This window comes from Hippoglossus stenolepis, chromosome 13 (assembly GCF_022539355.2).
Source record: "Hippoglossus stenolepis isolate QCI-W04-F060 chromosome 13, HSTE1.2, whole genome shotgun sequence".
NCBI lineage: Eukaryota > Metazoa > Chordata > Actinopteri > Pleuronectiformes > Pleuronectidae > Hippoglossus > Hippoglossus stenolepis.
Window position 1 is genome coordinate 15,151,168 of NC_061495.1, and position 26,458 is coordinate 15,177,625.

Sequence of the window (26,458 nt, forward strand, 5' to 3'; positions counted from 1 at the left end):
CTTAGCATTCTGTATTTGAGTACAGCATATTTGACAGCTCAGCTAGGTTGGTGCTGTTCCATGTAATTTCAACTACAAATTTTAAACCACAACTTTCCATATTCATTTCAAATACACGACAGCATCCTTTGTAGGCAAAAACCACAAAAGCCTCCTTTCACAGGAGAGTTGATGGGGCTGTATGACAGTGTAAAATATCTCCATAGTCAAGGACTGACATGAAGGTAGACTGGATAATAGTTTTTCAGATTGATGGTGACAGGAAATTTGTAATCCTGTAGAGAAGACTGGGTTTGATTTTTAATTTCTGGGTTAGTTGTGGAATATGTGTTTTGAATGAGGGTGACTTATCGAGCGGGAAGAGTACAACCAGTATTGGAGATAGAAAATACCATGGATTTTGTCCGATCTGCATTTAAAACCAGTATATTATAATACAGTGAATTTTGGAATGAATTAAAGGCAGGGCCTGAGCTGGGGTGGCACCTGCAGCATATATAATAGAATCATCAGCAAAGAAATGTTCATTGTAGATCTGAGTTTGAGTGATTAATTCATAAGTCATATTCAGAAATAAGGACATCAAGTAGAATGTTAGTTCATGTTAAAGTTTTTTTTTGTTGAATACTTCAACATTGGAGACATACAACTCATTCAGAAAGACAAAACATCCCTAAATTATTTTACTATTTGCTCTGTTAAACAACACGATGTAAGAGACATTTTAATTCAGTTTATTCTGGTGTAATAAATACAGAATGATAAGGGTAGATCATAACTTTCATGGCATCATTCTCCAGAAAAACAAAATCACTTGTTTTCTATAATAATTTTTATTTACATCAGTTTAAAAGTGCATATAAACATATATAAGTTATGGGAAATAAAGCACATGATAAAAAAGCAGCCTAACATGTATTTGGAGTAACAAAGAAATCAAAAAGTGTTGAAGCATATCTTTTTCACTTTATTTGACAGTGTACAAAACACATAAGATATGTTGACAATCAGCCATGAATAGACAATACAGTCCAGTGTTACAATGGAAGATCCATCAAATTAGATATCAATCACAATGTCTATTTATTAGCTAATTATTGCCTTTATATTGCTTTTTATTTTACCTCCTTAATCTTTATCTTGATGTCCTTCACCGACCTGTATGTTTGTTGACCTGTGCTTTTTGACACGTATCATATTGGATGTTGTTTGTGTGATTGTGAGAAGTGTAAGCTGCAAATGAATTGTCCTCCTTGGGATCAATTAAGTTGTCTGAATGTGAACATTCAATTAAATAGCAGGCCAATAATGTAAAAAAAACAAAACAAGTTAAATTTACAATAGAGTAAGAATAAATAACAGAAATATCCAAATATGACAAATAATAACAGGTCAATAACTTTAATCCAGAGTCACAGGAAATAACAAAACTGTGTGCACTGACTTTTTGTTTGTTTGTTTGATAAGGGTTAATGTCTCCATGTTCAAATTAAATTCAATCATAAAATGATTAAAGTGTGGGGAGGACTCTGGAAACCTCGCTCTGTAACTGTGACATTTACCTTTAATTAAGTAATGAATTAATTAATCAGAGGCTTATTATCACATTTAAATGTAGTAGTTGTCTTTGATTGTTACTGGGTGATCAGTCTTGTTATAAACACGATCCTCTCTGTGTGGTATTGAAGCATGAAGGTACTTCACAGTGAGGCGAGAGGTTTGTAAACACTGCACATCCTGGACCGTACCAAAGCCGCGGGCCACGGCAAAGTGTACATTTACATTTTAATGCCGCGCGGAAGGAAACTGGTTTTCCTCTCGTCCTCGGGCAGAAGCCTAATTAGCGCTGCTTCGAGTGTTTGACTTGTTTAGTGGCAGTTTGAAGACAAACATCTCCCCCGGCGTTGAACCTCCCCCCCTGCAGCTCACCCCTCTCCTGCGCGGGGGAGTGAGCCGTGCCTCCGCGGATCAGCTGACTGTGAGGATCCCGCCCCGCACGGACCTGCTGCTGCTGCCGCTGCTGGAATAATCCCTGACACATAGACATGTACACACACACACCCACACACACCCACACACCCACACGTCCTCTGGGACACTTCACAGGTTCACTGCCGATCTCCTTTCAACCACGTTTACCGAGAAATGTCCACCGTGACGAGCGGGCGGGTTCCAACCGGGCGGCTGTGAGGCGCCGCGGATACTAACCCTGGGATTACTTCGCTATTGGTGAGTCGGCGATGTATTTATTGTCTTTACTGACTGCGCATGCTGTCTCCATTCATCTGGGGGGGGGGGGTTCTGTGATTTCTTATTTCATCACTGTTTAAATATTTTTTTTTTCGTTTAAATACGTGTAGAATTGCGTTTTTCTATCCGCTAGCTAGCTACGGTTAAGCTAGCTAATAATAATAATAATAATAATAACGATTGGCACTATAGCTAAAACGTGCATAAGCTAGCTGTGCACAAACATCTCCCCGCAGCAGACATGTCTGGTCTTTTAGGTGGTGATGTTATCATCCAGTCTGTAGTCTGAGGTGCTTTCTCTTACATAATATGCTCAGCAGTGTCTCCAGTGATGATCCGCTACAGTCACAGGGCATTTAAGCTGCCGGCTGCTTGTTAGTTGGCCACAGTTTCTGTTGGATGCAATCAGGGCTGGAAGATAAGGCCTAAACTACTTAAAGATAAACACTTCCAAATCACATATTGTCACAATATCCTTTCTGTTAAGTTGAACGACTGCAATTTGGCTCCTGAGTGAACAATGTCGTTTTAAACTCGTCTTTATGGGCAGATAATTGCACTGGTGCAGTGACAATAAAGTTATTTAATCTTATCTTAGAGTGCTTGCACAATCCACAAGCAATATATTGACGTATTGAACCTGTATTCTTTTGTTTTGAATGAAAAATAACATTGCAATAACTTTAGATATTGTTTTATCGCCCAGCCCTAGTTTCAACTTTTCCTCATGTACCATCTGACAGCTGTCAACACTGGCACCATGAAGCCTGTTGTAGTGCTGCTGCTGGTGTCAGTCAGGTGACTCAGTCCTTAGCTGGCCCTGTTGTGTTCCTGAGTATCCTCCCTCAAAGCACACACTGCTCTGCTCAACACCACCCTATAGAAATATGTTATTATGGTTTTATCGCACTTTGTATTTTTGCTGTTACACACACTTGAGGAAGTGAGAGTGCACACTTTGTTCTGCCTGGCCTGCACCGTTTGACTATCAAGCTGTCACCTGTTTTTAAGCTGGGGATTTTTTAGGGTCATTGTTTGATGATTGAAGGATTCACATTAGTTTTTTTTTTTTTTTATAAAGGGAAAATTATGTTTTATTTACATTATGCTGTTGATTTAATCAAGGAGTAGTTGCCGTTTAGACAGCGTCATCGTCCACGTGTTGTCTTCATGCAGTTAAATATTAATATCATAGCGGAGTAGGGTGACAGTGTAATCCACCAGTGACAGGGTTTATAATACTGAAGTCACGAGTACTGCACATGGCTTTCACTGGTAAGACGGGCTTATATTTCAACAAAATGATCATTTCTAGACACGTTTTTTTTTTAATGACAAAATGGGCACATATAAGTGAATGGCGTTGAAGTTGTTAATAAAATATGATGCCAGTGATGTTTGTTAACCAAAAAACGTAATTATTAGTTAGTTAAGTTCTCTCCATTACATGACACATTTATTTATTACATAGTCATCTAAACGCCTTTGTTAGTTAATAACTAAATTTAAGGGACCATTATCAAAATGTTGTGGGAGGTAATGTAAAATTAATGTTGACAGATACTATTAGGGTCAGTCGGGCTCCATGGTGCCTTCAACGCCGGCTGATGAGAATATTAGCATCATGTAACTGGTTTATGGGAGGAGTGTGAGAGGTTTATTGACTGGCAGTGTTTAGGGCCTAGGATGTGATGAGAGGAGAAATGCTCTCTTCATCATTCTTCTTTTAGAAATTTATGATGAGGTGAGATTGATCTTCTGTAGAGGAGATTCACAAATGAGACAGCAGCACAAGGAAGTAGCAGCGCAAGGGGAAATTATAGTTAGAATTTATGAATAAATACAATAAAGTAGAAATAATGCAGTTTATATACAAGTTTGTTTTTTCAAAATTGTTCACTCATTCCACTTGCTATATCCCCAACTTTCTCTCGCTCACTGGCCGTCTCCCTATACTGTGAAGAAACAAGCCCACCTCCATCTCCCTCTAATTCCCATCGGTCTAGATTCTAGAAGTGGGTTCATTTTTTTCCTTCGGTTTTTCTACTTCTTTATTGTACTGAAGGTCTGCTCTGTAGGCGGTTTAATACTGCAACTGGTGCTCATTGTTTTTTGTTGATTAACCTATTGATTGTTCTTAGGTGTAACGGGTAAATATTTAGTGTAGAAAAAGCATTGAAAAAGCCCATCAGTCATCAGGGCCAAAACTTGTGTCTTTAAATTACTTATTTGGATTAGTAACAAAGAACCCAGTATTTAGGTTCGAAAGATCTGAGATGCACTGATGCGCTTGCCGTCCTGAGCACGTGTTGTTGGGCTTTTCCACGATGGCAAAGCTTCTCTCAGCTCAGCTAAAGGGAGTCCAGATGTCTGTGCTCCTCTTTAATCCTGCCTTCCACTCCCCTACCCACCTCCCTGTTCAGCCATATTCAGATGTATTACATGTGAGAAAAACACACCACCGCCTTTTCCATGTGCATAAAAGCAAGAAAGCTACTCTTTCTATATCATACAATATATTTGTAACATTTGGGTACATTCTATGTCAAATGTTTTTTTTGTTTGCTTTTGCCAGTGTAGACTAAACTTAAATCCTTTCCACATTTTGTTCTTTCTCAGGACCATTTTAAAGCTTCATTAATCAATACTATTATACAAACAAAGGATCGGAGAAACAAAGGCATTAATAATATAATAGGAAAGTGGTGGCTTGTCTTTTGGTTTAATGCCCTGCAACGTTACTGTTTGGTTCAGGCCTTCCACTCTCATCCCTTTCATCTTACCTGCAGAAAAACATTAGCAGCGAAAGAGCAAAACATTTCCCTCTGGAATTCAAGGAGAAGAGGAGAGTGAATGAAACACAAAACAACAACTCCATACAAATTGTAATGATGCTCGTCTGCTAGACATGTAAAAATTGCCAAATTCCATAACTTGTTTTCATCTAGAAGTGCACCCAGAGCCACAGATTTTGTGTTATGAGGACTCCTCCCTCCTCAGACTGAGGAACAGGTCAGTCACACAAACACTGTCCAGTCATGAATGAGGACATTTGTCTCCTTTGCCTCGAAACGTGTGTAGGCCAGTGAACAGAGCTAAATTGGCTAATTTGATTTGCCATAAACAGGCCTCAGAGGCTGGGCGCTAGCTGACACATTGCAGACAAACAGATACTGACTCTTCTCGTGAGTTTGATAAACTTACTGTTTATTTCCTTAAAACCTTTTAATTTGTCATGTCCCCCTTTTCCAGACACGTTATGCTAAATATGCTGACATCAGACTGATATATATCATGGATCCTGAAGAGTTAGAGCTGCAGAATGACTACCGTTACCGCAGCTACACGGGAGTCATCGAGAAAGCGCTGCGAAACTTCGAGTCTTCGAGTGAGTGGGCAGATCTCATCTCATCCCTGGGGAAACTCAATAAGGTACGGTACGATGCACAATGATGACCTAATGCCATGCAAACACCGTAGCTGCTAATTCTCCAAACATCTCATTATGTGCATATGAATGAACTTTGTTCTGGTGCTGAATTCCCTTTTTTTTGTGTTATTTTGAATGTGTCAGTTTCACAGCTGTAACTGTGTTTCAGTTCTCTGTAGTTATGAGGAAGTTCTTCTTTCTCATCGAAACTCTTCGTTACACTATATATATGCTCAAGTCATCTTTATTTGAGGAAATAAATGTGCCACTTCTGTTTCAGCTTTCTGTGCAGATATTTACTTTGAGGTTCTTTGTGTGTTAATGCGCAAAAATGTGCCCTTTTTAAAGTGCAGAGAATGTGAGGAGAAGTTTAAAGTCTTATGCATCAAGTCTTGTAGAACTGGTATTTCTGTGTGGGTTCATTTCTTTTATTTGTTTTGCGAAATTCTCACGCAGAGTCGAAACTCTTTGGCTCATAGCAAATCCAGCTTCTTATTTTTTGGTCTCTTTCTCTCTATATCAGGCCCTGCAGAGTAACATCCGCTACTCACTCCTACCCAAGAGGTCGATCATAGGTAAGCGTCTGGCCCAGTGTCTACACCCAGCTCTGCCCAGTGGCGTACACCTCAAGGCCCTTGAGACCTATGAGGTCATCTTCAAAATAATCGGAACAAAATGGCTCGCCAAGGATCTGTTCATCTACAGGTGAAGAAACTAGCCTTGATCTTTTATTGCTTCAAGAAGAGTGCTGACCTGATTACACGTGCATTTTTTACGACTTGTACGTTTATGTGTCTCTTTTGTTTTTTCCCCAGCTCCGGATTGTTCCCACTGTTGAGCCATGCAGCCATGGCGGTGAAGCCCGTCCTGCTGACACTTTACGAGCGATACTATCTCCCACTGCAGAGGGCTTTGCTGCCCAGTCTACAGGCCTTCATAACAGGCCTCCTACCAGGCCTGGAGGAGGGACTGGAGGTCAATGACAGGTACACTGCACATACCGTTTTTTGTCAAAAGAAAGAAAGAGTTGATCAGAAACCAATTTTGTTCTTGTTTTATTTTTTTTTATATACATATATTTAATGTGCCTCACGGTAGGGTTGTGCCAATAGGCAATGGAATAGGGGATCGCCGATGTTCAGAGTGATCGGTGATTTCTGATGGCTTAGCCAATATCAAGACAATATTTCGTTTTCCCATTCTCATTTTGTATTGTTAGTTCGGCCCTCGAGGGCGTCACAAGGTAAATCTGTAAACCATATATCTATCTACATATTTAATTTCTGAAGATAAACTTACTTAAAGGGGAGGATAAAAGTTTAAAACTATGTCTGATTATCCCGCAGCGCACACACAGAAGGCTTCATCTCAATCTCTCCCTGTTTTCAGATGCCCCAGGTGCATCCTGTCACCAATATAACAAATATGTACAGTCAGGCTCAATGCACACTGGACATTTAACTGCGCTTTGCGTGGTGCACCATGGCGCACGAGGATAGGATGCAATGTTTTTATTGACTATTAATTGCAAATGTTTGCAACATAGTGTGGCCTCAATCAGAGTGATTCATCTCTCATCCAAGAGGCTTCCAAGTTCACCAGGTCTTGTTAATAAGGAACAGATTCATAACTCAAGTTATGAATCACGTTCCCACGACTTAATAACTTGTGCCCACGACTTATTGTTCTTACCTATACTGACTCATCACAGTACAGTTGCCTTGTTCTCTTTGTTTATTCATATTTTCACCCTTTAACATTTCATTTTCCTGTTCTACACCAAAGCTAGGACTAATACATTTTGCACTTGCTTTAAATAAGTCTTCCCCTGCAGCAAAGGTCAGAAGACTTTGTTTGCAGACTTCTTCGTTAATCAGTCATGTATGTAATTTGTCTAGGGGTTTCCAAACATTTGCAAACAACGTATATGACCATGTAATGATCAGTGTTTATTTTGCATAAGTTTGCAAAATATTGACATTAAACAGGCGACCATTTGATGTGATTGAGTGAATCTAACTTCACAACCAGTGAAAAAGGTATCGTCCAAAATGTATGAAGATAAAGACTTACAAGTGTGTATTTAGAATTTTCAACAGATGTAAACAAGACTGCATTTATGAAGCACTTTTTAGTATAAACAACCAGTCTTTACAGCACGTCTACTACACTTCTTTATGGCATATCAGCTTTCTGAGGGTTCAGTGTCTTGCAAAAGGAGGAGCGGAAGATTGAACCACTGACCTTCTGTTTGGTGGACGACCCGCTCTACCTCCTGAACCACATCTGCCCACAATGTATCTTTTAACAGGATGACCAAAGACTTGCTCTTGGTGCTTTTTAGAGTAACGGTGGATGAGTCAGTTGACCTCTAGACAGCACGTGTATACTGAAGGGTTATTTGGATCAGGATTGATTGGTTTGACCACGAGGCTCGGCTGCCACTGTGAAGTATAGATTTACTCGTAGATGTGTTGTTGAACACTTGTCAATGAGTCCATTTTGTGTCCTCTCTCTTTGTGCAGGACTGATGCGTTGTTGCTCAAGTTGTCTATGCTCGTGGGTCAGCGGGTCTTCTATGGGGCCCTGTGGGGCAGCATGGTGGTGAGCCCTAATGTGCGGCTGACCGCCGCCATCTTTATAGTCACACACTTTGACCGCACGGCTTCTCTGCGCCAGCAGATACACATGCTAGGCTACAACAGCCCACTCCTGGTGAGTTTTTGTCTTACATTTGATTCAAAACCCATTTAATAGTTAAAATCAACACAGATGAAATGTTTGTATTATGAGCATATTTCAGTAATGTCTCAATGTAGTTGTACACCTGTCTAAATGTCTCTGCCTCTGTCCGTCTCCAGTTGAAGGCAGTGTGTTTTTCTCTGCAAGACTCAAATGTCCTGGTACAGAGGCACATGCTTGAAATCCTGCTCTACTTTTTCCCTTTTGCCACCTGCCTGGTAAGTTCACACAAAAACTCACTTCTCTCCTGTTATTCTGGAAATGTTAACTTCTGTTTCTCCATATCTGCTGCTGTGATCATTTTTTAATCAGAGTCCCATGACATCTTTTCCCTCTGTTACCTGCCAAAGAGAAAGGCTTACTAATTTTTAATCACCCTTATTTTAATAGTTATGAAAGAGTCTGCTGCAAATAAACCCTCAGTTAATCCAATTTTAAACACAGAAAATAAAGATGATCTTTAAAATGCTTCCCAAATTGTTGTTGGTGTCCATCAGATCAGACATTCCTGATGCGTGGCCTTTTGCTATTTTCTCCACATAATTCAGTTAAGTTTCCTACGTTTAAATTGGGGAATTATATTAGTTGCCCTCTTGACGTAGTTATATCACCACATATTATCAGTATAACAACAGTTAATGTGGAAGTTTTTTTTCTTGGATCACTGTGTGTAATATACTGTATATAAGCCAAAAATTGCTGTATCATGACTTTCAGCTTACTGTCACTACATGTGTTGTTTTAGGACCCAGTGGAGACGTGTATTACTTTGAGTAAGGAGGACATGGTCGCTATGGTGTCTTCCGCTTCGCTCACGCTGCTCCGCAGAGACATGTCCCTGAACAGACGCCTCTACGCCTGGGTCCTAGGTGCTGACCTCAGTGATGAATCATGTGTTTGGCCACATGACCACTGTGTGGCTGCTGGAGTTTGGCCAGTTCATGTTTCTCACAGTTCACTAATCTTTGTCTTCGCATGTACGTGTTTTCAGGCACAGACATAAAAGGGGAAATGGTGGCACCACACCCAACCCTCTCCTCCACCACAGAGGAGCACACATCGTTTTACTTCAACACCTACACCAGAGATTACCTTGTACAGGTAACTGACTCCTATGATAACACACACACACACATGCCAAACCCTGAAAAATGCATAAATAAAGGTACACTACCGTTCAAAAGTTTGGGGTCACCCAGACAATTTCGTGTTTTCCATGAAAACTCACACTTTTATTTATCAAATGAGTTGCAAAATGAATGGAAAATATAGTCAAGACATTGACAAGGTTAGAAATAATGATTTTTATTTGAAATATTAATTTTGTTCTTCAAACTTTGCTTTCGTCAAAGAATGCTCCATTTGCAGCAATTACAGCATTGCAGACCTTTGGCATTCTAGCTGTTAATTTGTTGAGGTAATCTGTAGAAATTTCACCCCCCGCTTCCTGAAGCACCTCCCACAAGTTGGATTGGCTTGATGGGCACTTCTTGCGTACCATACGGTCAAGCTGCTCCCACAACAGCTCAATGGGGTTGAGATCTGGTGACTGCGCTGGCCACTCCATTACAGACAGCATACCAGCTGCCTGCTTCTTCCCTAAATAGTTCTTGCATAATTTGGAGGTGTGCTTTGGGTCATTGTCCTGTTGTAGGAGGAAATTGGCTCCAATCAAGCACTGTCACAAATGTTCTTCTGTGTGATCCAAACACCTCAAACTTTGATTCGTCTGTCCATAACACTTTTTCCAATCTTCCTCTGTCCAATGTCTGTGTTCTTTTGCCCATATCAATCTTTTCTTTTTATTGGCCAGTCTCAGATATGGCTTTTCTTTGCCACTCTGCCTAGAAGGCCAGCATCCCGGAGTCGCCTCTTCACTGTAGACGTTGACACTGGCGTTTTGCAGTACCATTTAAAGAAGCTGCCAGTTGAGGACCTGTGAGGCGTCTATTAACTAGAGACTCTAATATACTTGTCTTCTTGCTGAGTTGTGCACCGGGGCCTCCCACTTCTCTTTCTACTCTGGTTAGAGCCCGTTTGTGCTGTTCTCTGAAGGGAGTAGTACACACCGTTGTAGGAAATTTTCAGTTTCTTCGCAATTTCTCGCATGGAATAGCCTTCATTTCTAACAACAAGAATAGACTGGCGAGTTTCACATGAAAGTTCTCTTTTTCTGGCCATTTTGAGAGTATAATCGAACCCACAAATGTGATGCTCCAGATACTCAACTAGCTCAAAGGAAGGCCAGTTTTATGGCTTCTCTCACCAGCAAAACAGTTTTCAGCTGTGCTAACATAATTCCACAAGGGTTTTCAAGGGTTTTCTAATCATCCATTAGTCTTCTAAGGCGATTAGCAAACACAATGTACCATTAGAACACTGGAGTGATAGTTGCTGGAAATGGGCCTCTATACACCTATGTAGATATTTCATTAAAAACCCGACGTTTCCACCTAGAATAGTCATTTACCACATTAACAATGTATAGAGTGTATTTCTGATTAATTTAATGTTATCTTCATTGAAAAAAACAGTGCTTTTCTTTGAAAAATAAGGAAATTTCTAAGTGACCCCAAACTTTTGAACGGTAGTGTATATTTAATTATGAACTGGTTTGTCAGGGTTGTTTGACATTTTGGGGAAATATGCTCATCTTGATTAAAACAATCTGGCATGTTTTGGGGGACTGATAGTTATGAGTGTGTGCAATGGTGCAGATCCCCAAAAAACAATCCAGATCTAGTGATTTTAAATGTGGTTTCATAAGAGAACTGTTCGGCCTTGGCAGAGGTTTGCGCTCTACTGAGTGCCATTCTACTTTATAATGAAATAATCAAAATAAAGCACATGGTGTTACAGGGTTTATTAAAGATTTTAAACCCTGAGTAAAGAGACCAGCCTATATTTCAGCTTGTACAGTGAATAGTAATTTACACGTCTCTTCTTGGTCAGTTGTGTCTGCTTTGAACAGAACACTTGATGTGTGTTTGTCACCAGTTCCACTTTTTCTCACCTGCTCATTTCTTTGACCTCAGGGTCTGATTAACATCCTCAAACAGAAGGATGTGGAGAACAACCCAGAGAATGTGATTGGATACCTCAGGCCCTTTCGAATCATCGTCAGCCTGCTCGATAAACCAGAGATTGGTAGGCAGCACTGAGCACAGCCGTGCACAAATACGTCTAAATGCTGAATTACTGGATCCACCACTCTGTGTCATTGCCTCAGTCTCACTCTCTAAGGTTGTTTTACTGTTACAATGATGATGTTTTTGCTCAGGCCCAGCTGTCCTGAGCAGTGTGTTGTTGGAGGTGGTCCGAGCCTTCTACAGCTACTGTCGAGAGATATTGGAGGAGGAGAGCATCACCAATTCAGGGCTCTCAGGAAACCAGCTTGCCAGGTGAAAGTCATAGATGAAAGCACTACTGCGAGGATGTTCATATTTCACTAATATTGCAACTGACAAAGTGAACATGGGTTGTAATTTTTGCTTTGTTTTCTTTAACAGTAAGATAAAAGAGAATAAGAACGCATCAGAGATCATAAAGGCAGTGAATATGCTCGTGAGCTCCATGAACAGTGAATACCTGTGGGAGTACATGACACGACGCTTCTGCACTTCTCTCAGGTATTGTGGGGTGGACTTCTACATGTTAATTTCTAAAACTTAATTGAAAAGATAATTTTGACTGTCAAGAATTCATTTAGCATATGTCGTGACTATCCCTGTTTATCTTAACATTTTAACCCACAAGTTAACATAAAGGATAATTTCATTCTCTTTCTCCACAGAGAAAAAGACGACCCACCAACGCCTCCTCGGCAGGACTGCAGTCATCCTGCTCCCTCTGTCTCAGAGATGTCCACCCTCATAATCTTCCTGCTGGATGTTCTTCCTCTGGTAAACAACACACAAAGAAGCATGCCAGCACATTGTTAGTTCTCTTCTATGCAAAACAAAATTGGTGCAGTGAAACTTGCACCAAAAATAGGGATTAACAATAAAAAATGATGTCAGCAGCGTGTGTGAATGAGAGGCGAAACTATAAAGATTATATAAGTGGTTAGGATAAAAGTACTATAAAGTACTATATTTAGCAATCTTTTACAATTCTTAAAAAATTGGAAATAGCCTTTCTTTGGTCAGTGGTTAGTTGCAGTTAAAGTCACTTCGCTGAATTCAATGGAAACACAGGAGCATTGTTATATATTTTGTTGTGTACTTAAATTATCCAAAATGCTGCCAATTTTCAAACCTGTAGAAATCTGTAAATGTAACTGTCCATTTTATTTGGTCGCCTGTGACTGGCATCACTTTCCCTTTTTGCATGCACAAGTATTGTAGTTTTCTGCCAGAAGTGGTCAAAATTGACTTTTTATTCTAAATTCAAATCACATTTTTTTGGTTGACATATTAGACCTTTTAAGTTTTATATTTTATGCAGATATACGGTTTTGGTCATCACATGACTAGATCTTAAACAAATAAAACAAAAGTTTGAGGCATCGCGTCGCGCAAATCCTCCGAGGTTTCCTGTGACAAACATTGTAAGAGATCCACTGATTTTACTGGATTTAATGGCTGGGTCATTACTGTTGTGGAGAGGGGGAGATTTCTTGTGGATAATTAACCTCTTGAACATCCGCATCATTTAAATGTTAGCAGCAGCTTGGCTTACAGATCCTCTGGGACAGTTTTTAACATAATACCCAAACTGTATTTCAGTTTTTTTTTTGTTTTTTTTTTTGACAGGAGCTACATGCTGACATCCAGTCCCAGTTCCTCCCTGAGATGCTAAGCATCATGCTGCAAACCTTGCACAGTCATATGGACTCTGTAAGCCTGGAGGATGTCACACACAGCGTGCGTGCCTGCTTCAAAGTCCTCAGTAAGATCCAAATGCCTGTGGCTTATATAGACACTGAAGCAGGGTCACACACAGAGGAGACGGAGTTACAGACACCAGAGGAGGAAGGCAAAGAAACACAGGTTACACATTTTACAGTTTGTGCCAAAGTGGTTTCTTTTTAAATGTTTTTGATTTTTGAAAGTGCCTCACCATAGCAAATTTCACTTTATCTAGGATGTCAAGATGGAGGGAGATGAAGATGCCAGTAATGGTCAGTTTAGTCATCGCCATAGAGATGAAGAGCAGTACACTGATGGAGGAGACGAGGCAGAGACTGCAAATGCTGTTTACCCAACAATCAGATCTGAAGACAGCGGTTTAGGGGTCAGTGCCTCACCGTCAGAGCAGCATCTCCCACCAGGGATGGGGGCCGATGGAAATGAAATTTGCAAAGACGGTGATGGAGTGTGGAAGAGGGGAGGCAGTGTGGACACAATGACCCTGTGCCTGCAGGATATACTGTCCTTCATAACCACAAGGTAAACAACTGAGTCATGGTCAGATTATAATAAGATTCTCCATTTGATTATGCAGAATATGTAGGTGAGGGACAAGATTTTGGGGCTGGAAGCTGTTTGAGCCGGCTATGGTTGCCCACAGGTAAACTGTCCACATGTGGAGGAAAAGAAGCATAACACATTGACTGAAAGGCATCGGCTGTCACCTTTTTTAACTTGTCTATATTCATATGCAGATAGACAAAATGTCATCTGGCCCTAAAGCACCCACAAAAAGTATCACTGTTTGTGTTTTGGGTGGAGAACATTTAGTCTCTTGTGTTATAAGACACGAGTCGGACAGTCGAAAATAGTTTACGGCGAAAAGGAGATGGAGTTGACAGATAATAGCTGATGAAATTGTGGTCATATTAGTTGCAAAGAATATGTACTTCTCTATAAACCTATGATCTCTAAATATTTTCACCCGTCATTTTTTTCAGATACCTGCTGGTGCAGGTGGAGGATGTCCGGGGACCCGAGGAGGGACTCCAACCAGATCTAGCCGCTGTTTCTGTGGATCAGAAGACATTGTTGCAGAGCATAGGGGGGCGAGAAATAAAAGACAAACTGACTGAATTGTTCAATCCAAACAAAAACAAACCCCACCCCACATCTGATGTGCAGCTCCCGACATTCCCTGAGGAGAAGAAAAGGGAACATGGGCCGTCAGGATGTGTGGACTGGGCGGCGGGCTACATGCCACGGGGCAGAGCAGAGATCTCTGAAGCCTGTCGACAGGCATTCACCGCCACCTGCCACCTGTTGCTGGAGTGCGCCACCTTCCCTGTCTATATGAGTGAAGAGGAGACTCTGGCCCAACACACAGAGATGTTTGTCTGCACAGGTCAGCTCACAAATGGATTGTATTATAGCTGCTGAGTTAATATAACTGTCATGTACCTGCTTTAACCCACTGATAAGTAATTCCAATGTTTTTGTCTTCTGTAGGCAGTGAAGAGGACACGCTGCCAGTATGGCTGAGGTCCTTGATGATACTGTGCTGCCTGTCAAGGGACTATCACATTCAACACACAGCAGTGGCCTCCCTGTTGGAGTTTATCAACCACTCCCAGTCTTTAGCGCTGGTCATCCAGGACAAGCACAGACGCTACCAGACCTCTGACTCTAACCCTCTGAGTGGGAGGCTGCAGATGGTCACTGTGCCACCCATCTACCCTGCTCTGCTACGTGTCATAGAGGAGGGCACAGATTTCTATCAGGTCAGATTATTAAAAAGAAAATGTCCGTACAGCTCAAAGCTGTGGTTTAAATGTGGTGTTTACGATTGTGCTATTTTTGTGCTGTGATCCAGAGGGTGTCTCAGGTTCTGTGGAACCAGCTGGACATGGATCGGAGAGAGCAGCACATTTCTTGTGTGGAACTCTTTTACAGGCTTCACTGTTTGGCTCCGTCAGCGACAATCTGTGAAGACATCATCTGCCAGGCGCTACTGCACAAAGACAAGGTGTGTATGGCTGCACACACAAACACACTGAAACGCAACTTGTTATCTTAATTTAATCCCAGCATCTTCGACACGTGTCAGCGTAACTGGGACACAAACAGACACTATGATATTTAATGAGTTGAGCAAACAAACCAGTGGCTCATCCTCACCATTGTGTTTGTCTGTTCCAGGCTGTTAGGCTGGAAGCACTACATCGCTTCACAGTGCTGTGGCACCTGACCCGGGAAATCCAGACCAACAGGACCATGTCTCTCAACCGCTCCTTTGACCGGTGAGTACACAGCTGAACAGTGGAACTCAGTAAAGACAAATGGAGAGCAGTAACGCATATACTGTATCTTTTTATCATTCCTGAATATTTAAGATTTTGTCAGCTCTTGTTATATGTACATTATGTAGTTTATATCTTCAGCACATCACTGCTACTCTGATTGTGGATTAAATAAATCTGCAACTGCTAACAAGTGTCCCAATGGTGGTGCCAGAGAAGTGTTTTAATAAGAGCCGTATTTACTATGTGAGTTGCAACAATGGGACTATTGCCATATCCCCATTTTATTGTACAATCTGAGTGTATACAGGCACCAACATATAAATGCAATGGGATTGACTAGCCTCCCTAGACATTATTGCAGTATATGTAAAAGGGAGAGCACCCTCATTCCAAAATGCACCATTTTATGCCCCATTATACCTCTTAAATCACTGACAGCATACTGTCAAAATAAAGTTTAAAAAAAAACACTTAAAGAAGTACAGAGAAAGACAGCTTTCATTTTTTGTTTCAGTTCCTACAAAGTGTGTGTCTCTCTCTCTCTCAGGTCTCTGTGTGTGGTGGTGGACAGTCTGAGCTGCACTGATGGCTCAATACGTGCAGCTACTCAGTGCTGGCTGGTCAGGGCTCTGTCCCTCAATGATGTGAATCGAATCCTGGAACCTATTCTGTTGTTGCTGCTTCACCCGTCCACTCAGCGCTCCTCCATTCACAGCATCAAACAAAATCTCACTGCGGGTAAGTGGGTTTGGGAATACATTTTTCTGGATGGAATATATTCTTTGTTTTGTGTGTGTTCTGTTAAATTGACATGCTCTTTGCTTTCAAGGTAACCTGAAGATTCTTGGCTGCAGAAGTCGAAGCTCCACCAGAACATCTGGGTCATCTGCGGATGCTATGGCAACAGAGGTCACCACCTTAAATCTCACCAACATTGTGGACAGGGAATCCCTGTGGGAAGAGTTGGACAATGATCCAGAGCAGGTGAAACCACCGGACTCTTTTGTGCCATCAAAGAGTGAGAGTGAAGACGAAGAGGAGGAAAATAGAGCAGATGATGAGGCTGAGAGTGAACACACAGAGTCAGCAGACACTAGCGGGGGCCAGGTATCCACAGAGAGCTCCGGTTCTGGTTCTGCTCTGTATGGCAGCATTGAGGAAGGCGGGCTGGTCAATGGCCTGCGGAGGGTAGAGTCTGAGCGTACACAGGGATCTGATTCGCTGTCAAGTGAGGATGAGGACGATTTAGAGCTGGAGACAATGGCCAGGTCTCGCCTTTTAAAACAGGAGCGTGAGAAGAGAGAAGCCATCGACTCTCTGTTTCTTCATGTGCTGCTGTATCCTGTGGCGGGCGGCTGGCGCCACCTGCTCCAAGGTCTGTCACTGCTAGACAGCTTGCTGAGGAGCAGCGCTGAGTGCCCTCTGGTGGATGCACTCTCTTCTAACTCTCTGGACACAAGCGCGGCTGCACATTTAAACCTGGTCTCTAACCTTTTACAACGACACCAACAGGCTCAAGATGGCAAAAGCTTCTACGGCTGCCTGCTTTCACCATCCTTCTCCCCCTCTGTGCCCCCGTCCATTCTCATTGAACTGCTGGTGTCTTTGTGCCTGCGATTCCTGCGCTCTCATTACCCTTCATACCTGAGCCTCGGTCCTCTTGACCTGCAGGGGAACAGGGAGGTTCAGGTAAGGAGTGTGGAGGTGCTAACCCGGATGGTGAACCAGCTTGGTTGCGTGGCACGAGGTCATGAAGGGAATGGGGCCAGTGCGGAGCCCATCCGCAGAGTCTTGTCCAGATGTAAAGTGCAGCAATATGCTCTGCTTACACTTTCTGCATCCATGTATGTCAGCCAAAGGGGAATGGACAAAGTAGCATCCAGAAATGTGGAGCTGCTGGTTGAGCAGGGAGGCCTGTCAGAGGAGAGTCTGGTGAATCTTGGATCAGGAGGCGGGCAGGAACAGTACCCCTTACAAATGGAATTACTCAAACTCCTTGAGGCTCTCATAGTCCTGGAGCACCATGTGGGGCTTGGCTGGGCCGTCCCATCAGGTGGCTTAGGTGGAGCTTCCAGCCAGCCTGTGGAGCCTCGTGAATCCCCAACTGTCAGTTCCCCCCTCGCTCGTGAGTGGCAATCTGCGGTCCTTTTCCAGCAGTCCATCAAATCAGCCCAGTATGTCCAAAGTCACCCCATTACAGCCCAAGGAATGTTTGTTTCTGCCGCGGCCATGGCTCTGCAGCCACAGTACGGCTATGCCATGCACCCCCACTGGGTGTCTCTGCTGTGCTCCATTCTGCCCTACCTGGGACGCTCATTAGGAATCATTGTGGCGCCCCTCATCGGTCAGATCTGCAGGAACTTGGATGAGCTGGTCAAGCTGTATGAGCATGATGGAGGAAAGACAAATCAGAGGTAGGTTCTGCTTTCATACAATAGCTTTGTACAATTAGATTTTATGTTTATGTTTTATGTTTGTCTTTTTTAATGTTTCGTCAGTTCTCACCCAAGATGTAAGAATTTATGTCATTATCAAGTAAACCAATAGTTAAACCTAAAAACGGCACGTAATTAAAAAAAAAAAAAAAAAAAGCAAAGTCATTTTTGCAATTGTTTTTTGTAATTCAGGGTAATGCCTTCGAGGATTAGAATTTAATTGTATGCTTGTGTGTATCATGATAAATGTGCAAGAACCAGCAGCAGCTATTCATGTGTTAGTTAGATCAAAAGAACACATTTTTCCCAAAATCCATTTTTTTTAAATTGTAAAATTCAGCAACTCTTTTTTCATCTGTTATGAGTAGAATGAGAATGAGATGATTAAGAAATTACACAAGATATTTTTTCAAACACCTTTGGCCTTTAACTGACTCAATGTTGACAAAACTTTTACAAATTATGCATTGCACAACCGTTCTGACTCCTGCAGGTTAACATGATTAACAGAAAAGATGCTCCCTATCTTTTTAGTCATGTGTCATGTTGAACCATTGCACCCAAGCTTTTGTCCAACAAACGTGTTGTTGGGGAGAAAAAGTTGCAGTTGCTTGATTGCTTGAGACCCAAGTTATGACGGTAATTTTTTAGGTACATTGTTTCTGGGCTTGTGCACAAAAAGGTTAGTGTCTGGTAACAGGTTTAATGAAATATTTGATTGTCTCCTTATCAGCCTCAGTGGCAGGAGAGAGAACATCGCCCCCGACTACCCTCTCACTCTGTTAGAAGGCCTGACCACTATAACACACTATTGTCTACTGGACAACAAGAGGGTGAGAAGTAAACATACTCTACATACAGATTTCTATCTCTTATTTGTATGATGATATTAATGCAAATTGTTTTTTCTGTTAGTCCCTTGTTGCTTCTGATCCTATGGACGTTCGTAATGCACGCAACGCTGTGATCGAGGTTCTACCGGACATTCTCACTAGCATGGTTTTGTTGTGGGGCGTGGTCAAGAGGGAAGAGTGTCAGCGGCGGGCGTCTGACTCTGGCCAGAACAGCAGACAAACTTCTTCATCTGTCTACTTTAAAAGCACCAAGGTGTGTGATACAAGCACGTTGTTAATGCTGTGTGTGATTGTTGCACTTCTACCTCTGTCTACTTTAAAAGCACCAAGGTGTGTGTTTTACAAACATGTTGTTAATGCTGTGTGTTTGTTGATCATGTGATATTCTCACACATTATCTCCTGCTCAGCCATGTCCTTGTAGTATCATCTAAATGGTTTAATTTACGGCGTGTCCATGTTTAGATCCTTCGCCACCGAATAGTGGAGTTCCTGCTCCCTCTGACTGGGCAGTATGGCATTCAGATGATGGCTTCACTGGGAGTAGTGTGGAGCAGCAGGAAGAGTAGAAGGAGACATAAAAATAAGGTGAGACCTGCAGTGAGTGGAGAAACAAAGCAAGTCGCATCGGTGTCACTGATTGGCTTGAGAGAACTTGTTGGCATCTTTATGTTCTTCTCTTCTTTAGGTTTTACCTGTGGCCAGTGAGGCTCGTCTGGCCATTGTGGATCTGGTGAAATCACTGAACACCTTGCATACAGATACCATCCTGCAGTTGATCAAAGAGGTGGTGAAAAAACCACATCAGATTAAAGGAGAACAGGTACGCAAACACATATACACACTTAGAATGCTCATGATTATGTTTCTAAAGTTTATTTTCACTCATTTTCAAAACATGTTCTACCTTTTTCTCCACCAGAAGTCAGCCTTGGTTGATATCCCCATGTTACAATTCAGCTACGCCTATATCCAGAGGTAAGTAAGAAAATACAGAAGTCCCAACCTCAGATTTATTACAGCCATGGAAATGCTCACTTGTGTAACGATCTCCGTCTCTGTTTGTAGTATTTCCGGCCCGGTTCTGCACGAGAACGTTGCCCCTCTTCTCAGTCTGTTGCGAGAGTCTGTTCAGCTCAACCTGGCCCCGCCTGGACACTTCTTACTGCTGGGGTCAGTTTTTACACATTCAGAGCTTATCCCACACTCTGATTAACAGTAACAGTACATCTGTATGGTACTACTTACACAAACTTATTTAGGACAAACACACCAAAGCTCTCTGCAGTCCATGTTTGTGGACAAGAGGCAGTCAGTCAATCTGAAAACTTTTGTTATCTTCTCATATTATTTACTCATAATCATCTTTATTATTAAAATATGTCATTATGACAATGCATTGCCTTAAGGTTTTTTTATTTGTAAATAAAACTATGTCAGATATGTTCTCCCTTTATTCAAGTTAATTGATTTAGGAAAATGTGAAATTCAGAAATATTTTGTATCTTGCAGAATCCTCAATGACTTTGTCAATCGGCTCCCCAACCTGGACAATAAGAAGGATACTCGAGACCTGCAGGTATGATACATGACAAAAACCATGTGAGCCTCTGTGTTGATATTCAGTGCATTTACTTGCACTTAAGTAACTGCACGGTAGTAGACTGGTAACTATTAACTGGTTTATATATGCAGCAGGTCAATAACCAGATTTCTCCTGAACCCCATTCTTATCTTGGAAGCATGGCCTGTTGTAGCAGAATGACAAAAAGACAGAACAGAACAGAGCACTCAGTGTCTAAATTGAACAAAAACTCAAATGTTTAACAGTAGAAACTGACTTAGTTAGACCTATACAAGCTACTTTACATTAGTTTTAGTTAAGGACCGACTGTTATTTCAAATATGCGGACTCATTACTCCATTCAATCAAGCTCGTCTATTCTACTATTTTCCATGTATGTAGTTTTTCATCATGCTTGTAAAAAGCTAATTAGAGCCTTGGTTATCTGTATATAAGGCAGAGAAACCAGGTTTCTCAACTACATGTCAGTTACGAGTAATGTGCTGAACTAAGTACATGTAAACAAAGTTATTGACATTACCATGCAGGAGGTGACTCAGCGGATCCTCGAGGCGGTGGGTGGGATCGCGGGGTCATCCCTGGAACAGACCAGTTGGCTCAGCCGCAGCCTTGAGGTCAAAGTTCAGCCGCAGGTGTGCCCTGAAGCAGACGAGCCTGATGACGCAGATGTGGAAGGTGAACAATGCAGTAACTTCTCCCAAAAACATGCGTGTACAACCTCAGCTGTATTTATTTATTATTCATAAAATATTAGAAATATTAAAAGCTTGGTAACACTCACAAATGAACTCACTCTCATTTTCTCCCTGTCAGAGTTGGCTCAAGCCAGCACCATGGTCTCCTCCTCAGCTCCCTCAGTTTACAGTGTGCAGGCTCTTGCTCTCCTGGCTGAGGTACGGTTCTGTGATTTTATTTGTTTTTATAGCGAGTTAATTAGTGTTTGAAGTGTTTAACACATTTTCTAATTGTGCAGATGTTGGCACCACTTCTGGACATGGTGTACCGCAGCGATGAGAAGGAGAAAGCCGTTCCTCTCATTTCTCGGCTCATGTACTTTGTTTTCCCGTACCTGAAGAACCACAGGTAACTGCTGTCGCTGTGCTCTAAGTTATCTTGGTGTTAATAGCTTTGCAGCCTTCAGTCTTAGTAGATTTAGATTGTTCTACCGGAAGAAATTGAATATAATATTCATAATTATGTTTTTATTAGTGTATAACTACCTGAAATAAAGAATCTTGCATGTTGCACTGCCATGTTTCTACTGGAGCCCAGAACGGACAAACCACACACTGACTGTCACTGGTGTCTGCCCTGATCCAGGGGATTTCCTGCTGTTTTCTCTCATGTGCTCATTCAGACATCCTCCAGATTTTTTACTTGGTGGCTGGCAGAAGAAACTCCAGAGAAAGTCTTAGAGCCTCTCATTGGGACATTTGAGTTCACACATACAGCCTCCCAGGAGAATTCTGAAAGTAGCCATAGCGTCTCCTGCATACTTCGAACAGGAGGAGTGAGGGGAGCAGTATTCAGTTAGTTGTAATGTGCAACCTCACTGCTAGATGCCACTACTAACTCCTAGATACTGGTCCTTTCATAGAGTTCCACTAACTACCTTTCTCTTCTTTAGTGCCTACAACATGCCCAGCTTTGATGCGGGTGCTCAGCTGCTGAGCAATCTGAGCGGGTATGCTTACACCAAAAGGGCCTGGAAGAAAGAGGTCTTTGAGCTCTTTATGGACCCCCTCTTCTTCACCATGGATGCCTCCTGTGCACCCAGGTTAGTGGGTTTGTCTGTTGGATTGGAATTTATTTCATTCATTCACCACACTTCTACAACCAGGAACCATCAAATATATAGCATGTAGAGGACATGTGTGGCCTCAGATAAATCATGTACTGTATCCACGGTTGTGTTTTTCCTTTCCTGTCATTAATAGCACTATAGTTATATATTGTTTTTTATCTAATAATCAGTGGGTCATTGCGGAAGATGGATGTGTGATCTTTGTAATTCAATTCAACAGCAAATTTGATCAGTAGAGCAGTGTCTTAGAATATTTTGAAGTTTCTGTGTCATTTGACTCGCGCCAATCCTTTCTAAAGTTATCTAGCAGCAGTTACGTGCAGTAGTCAGTGCTTTATTTCACATCAACACACAAGAGACGCATGCCGGGTGCACGGCTGACTGGCTGCTGAGAAATGAACAGAAACAGGTAGAAGCTGTTGCTAGGTAACAGACAATACCATGGGGAGGATCCACCCGGAGTTCGCTGCACAGGTTAACAACTGCAACACCAACTGCTGAGTCTATTTCAGCCTGACAGCTCTAGTAGGCAAAGCCATCTCTTATTTTCCTGCTTATAATTGGGCCTTGTGTCAAGATCACTTCTTTTAACCTTTAAATTTCTTTCATAGACATCTTAGTATCTGTTAATATTTATTATTCTAGACATAAAACAAATTCTCTTCCACCATTGCCCAATTCATGACAGTGCTCATTTCATCACTACCATTCAGATTGTTCATTTGCTCCACTGTGCGTCTTTGTTCTATGTTTTGCTGCATCTTTATACGAAAAGGAAAGTATTTGTCCCTGAGGTGTATTTAATTAGGTTACTTAAATCAACTGAAAAACTCTCATGCTTGACTCCCCTGTGTTCTTTCTAGTTGGAAATCCATTATTGATCATCTGCTGACTCATGAGAAGACCATGTTTAAAGACCTCATGAGTGAGTACAGCCTGTTTGTGTGACAAAATCTCTGATACAGTTTGTAGAATAATCAATTCAAACAAACAAATATAAAGTTTAAGCTTCTTAAGGATTTAAAGAAGTTATGAACTTTTTCAGACGAGTAAATTGAGATGAATCGTTTTCAAACCAGTGCAGCCACACTGTCACTTCTGTAAATGTCTGCTTCACGAGATGTTTTGGGTGATTTGCTGTTACAAACTTTTTTTTCCTGTGACGTAGGCTTGCAGAGTGGCTCCTTGAAACTGTTTGGTAACGTAGATCAGAAACCCATGCTGCTGAAGCGCCAGGCATTTGCCATGTTCAGTGGAGAACTCGACCAGTATCATCCTTTTCTGCCCCTCATCCAAGGTGTGGCACTGCTCCAGAATATGTTAACTGTGTGTAATTTAGTGGTTTAAAATGTTGTTCTGTAACATTTCATAAAAGTACAATCCTCCCCCTTTCAGAGCGTCTCACAGAGGCTTTGCGTACGAACCCCAGCCCAGCTGTTTCAGCCCAGATGTTCTTGATGTTTCGTGTTCTCCTGCTGCGGATTTCATCCCAGCACCTGACATCTCTTTGGCCAATCATGGTCACAGAACTGGTAAGATCACATCCTGTAAGAACATGGCTTTAAACGCAGGCTCAATACTGTACCAATGTCTATTTTATTTGTCGTTCTTCAGATTCGCATTTTTGCACGTCTAGAGAAATCTCTGCAGCCGGATAAAGACGTCTCAAAGTGAGTTCAATTCTTTTACTCACAAAATCCTTTTTCACTGACACCCTTCAATGCTCTTTCTTAAATTACTCGGGTCTTATTTTACTACCTAGACTGGCAAAAGTGGTGCGTGGAGCCCTTGAAAGAAATGGACCGGTGAACTTCTCTCAGGCAGAGTTGGACATGTACCTGTCAGCCTGCAAGTTTCTGGACACCTCCTTGACCTTTCCTCCAGAACAGATACCACTCTTTCAGATGTAAGAGACCAATTTAGAAAATAACTTCAAACCATTTTTAACTAGATTTAGATGTTAGATAAGTTATTTTCTGTCATACTTTTTCTGTATAACTGTTTGTATCCACATGCAGGTATCGCTGGGCATTTGTCCCTGAAGTGGATGTGAACCGCTACAATGGCCCAGAGACTTCGCTGATAGAGGCTGAGCAGGAATGCATACCCCATGTTGTCCAAGTACTGGAAGGGATACAGCAAAGATATGGGGTAAGATCAGTTTGATACATATTGGAAGGCTTAGATTCAGACACACTGTTGTGGTGGAAATTTGAAGCACAAATTATAAAGTCAATATTGTCTTTTAGGGTTTTATTTAAGCCTTTTTCAAAAGGGATCAAAACTCCAGCAGAGTGTTAGTTAAAGTCTGCCAGCTTTATATTTTTTACCTTTTGCAAAGATAGGCCAGACGGGAGTGACAAACACAACTAATGTTCAAAAAGGTGAAGGTCAGATTAGATCTTCTACATCCTGGTCTCCAACAAAGATAAGATGGAATTTTTGATATTCAATTGGTTCCAATCTATTAAAACGTCAAAAATCACAGCAGATTGTTCAGGGTCATATCCGTCACAACAAGGGAGGGATGGCGTCTGGGTAGAGCATGCAGGAGGCAGGTATAAATCACCCGCTGTGACGTTTTCCTGCTGTATTCTCACTTGGGCTCATGTCATTCTGATATGTTACTAGGGGGCTAGGGTCTGGGACATATCTGGAACTGACTCAGGCATGTGGTTTCTTACATAAATGTCTGAAGGAGGCTTTAGTGTTTGGTTATGATGAGGTGGATCTTTTTTCATGGTAATGATGTCATATGAATTAACACTCGGTTGTGATGAACATTAAGTGAGAGGGATGTTTTGGTTTTTAATATCCTGACCTTATTTCCCAGGCCCTGAACGGACTGAGCGAGGAATCTTCCACCGAGCGTTTGGAGTTCCCCCTCCTCACCCAGTGCTCCCTGCACTCCATCACACAGCTGTTACCTTTTCTTCGCACCCTTTGCTGTTCCTTCCAGGTTCCTCCCCCTAACGGCCACCTGATGCAACACTGCCCAATAGCAGACTACCCAGCCACCAGTCCGGGCGCAGTCCTGAGGAAGCTGGAGCACATCATTGAGAAAGAATTCCTGGACTCCACAGAGAGTTAAAAAAACTCAAGCATGAAGCTTTCCAATAAGTCCTCTTCCCAAGCTTTTAGACCTGCAGCCATATGAGTGTAATATCTAAAATAGGCACAACAGTGATCATGTAGTGTGAAGTTGAAATGTTTTAACTTGTCTGATTTCCACAATAATACTTCTGAGGTTCACCCAGAATCTGTTATGGAAAGACCAAGGGACATTGTTGTAGCTCATTCAGTTGTCTGAAAGATATGGTATTAATTACAAGTTAATTAGATATGCTCCTTTTTATTTCTCTGTGATGTACTTTATCTCTACACTATCTAAAATGTCTACACATTGAAATTGTTTGACAGTGTCTACTCCCTTTGCTCTTATTGATTTTAGGAAAAAAATAAATAATAATTCCATAAACCTCAAATTATTGTTCCGCTACTACGTTTTTGTTTGTAGCCAAATAGCAGATTCACTGTGAGGAATTTTATCAAGTATTTGTTTTCTTTTGGCTCTCATAACTCTGGTTAACAATACTGTTTAGTACAAGCATACACACTGCATCTGTCTGACTCTGAGAATGTGAAGATTGTATGTCTGCAGGACCCGCTGTAGAACTACTTTCTCTCTTTTTGTTATTGAATTCATTATGGGACCTCACTGATTTACATTGATTTTATGAGTAAGTTACTGAATGTGTTTTTCTGTACACCAGGAAAACCCTTTCCAATATCCTGAATTGTATTGGGTGTACCTCGGTAATATACAGTACCTTCTTGCAGTTGTTGGTGTTTAAGGGAACTCAAATCTTTCTTTGCGGTTGTTGACTGATGGTTTTCACAACTGCCTGTCTTCTTTTCCACAGTACTGAATGTTTACGTAATTTATTTTGGATGTCTAAAGGACCATGTTAAGTTTTGAATTAATTGAAAAGGTTCATTAAAGTAAATATTTAGCTTAAATGGCGTACTTTCTGTTTGCTGCTTTTAGTTGCTTGTTTTCCTGCAGTTGCACATGAGGGGAAATTATTCAGGGAGTTGAAAAACTGTAACGTCACATTCATGGTTGGTGGTTCAGTCCCATGGCTCCTCGTACACATACTGAACAATGAACCCTCTTTGTGTGCGTGTGGGTGTATGTGATGAATC

The 26,458-nt window shown here is 41.6% G+C and overlaps 1 protein-coding gene across 1 annotated transcript; it reads left to right on the forward strand.

The window, feature by feature from the left end:
• Positions 1 to 1,971: 1,971 nt before the first annotated feature.
• Positions 1,972 to 26,272, forward strand: dop1b (DOP1 leucine zipper like protein B). Its single transcript, XM_035174982.1, has 38 exons — positions 1,972 to 2,229; positions 5,503 to 5,682; positions 6,204 to 6,385; positions 6,496 to 6,666; positions 8,206 to 8,395; positions 8,542 to 8,640; positions 9,168 to 9,291; positions 9,414 to 9,523; positions 11,458 to 11,569; positions 11,703 to 11,823; positions 11,932 to 12,051; positions 12,216 to 12,324; positions 13,177 to 13,413; positions 13,508 to 13,812; positions 14,274 to 14,677; positions 14,782 to 15,053; positions 15,146 to 15,298; positions 15,472 to 15,572; positions 16,123 to 16,313; positions 16,405 to 17,989; positions 18,744 to 18,843; positions 18,926 to 19,117; positions 19,329 to 19,451; positions 19,552 to 19,686; positions 19,786 to 19,841; positions 19,932 to 20,036; positions 20,376 to 20,442; positions 20,976 to 21,123; positions 21,262 to 21,341; positions 21,422 to 21,531; positions 22,076 to 22,225; positions 23,116 to 23,177; positions 23,421 to 23,549; positions 23,648 to 23,784; positions 23,867 to 23,922; positions 24,015 to 24,158; positions 24,271 to 24,403; positions 25,086 to 26,272. The coding sequence occupies exons 2-38, from the start codon at positions 5,545 to 5,547 to the stop codon at positions 25,341 to 25,343; spliced, it is 6,909 nt and encodes a 2,302-aa protein (XP_035030873.1). The 5' UTR covers positions 1,972 to 2,229; positions 5,503 to 5,544; the 3' UTR covers positions 25,344 to 26,272.
• The last annotated feature ends 186 nt before the right edge of the window (positions 26,273 to 26,458 follow it).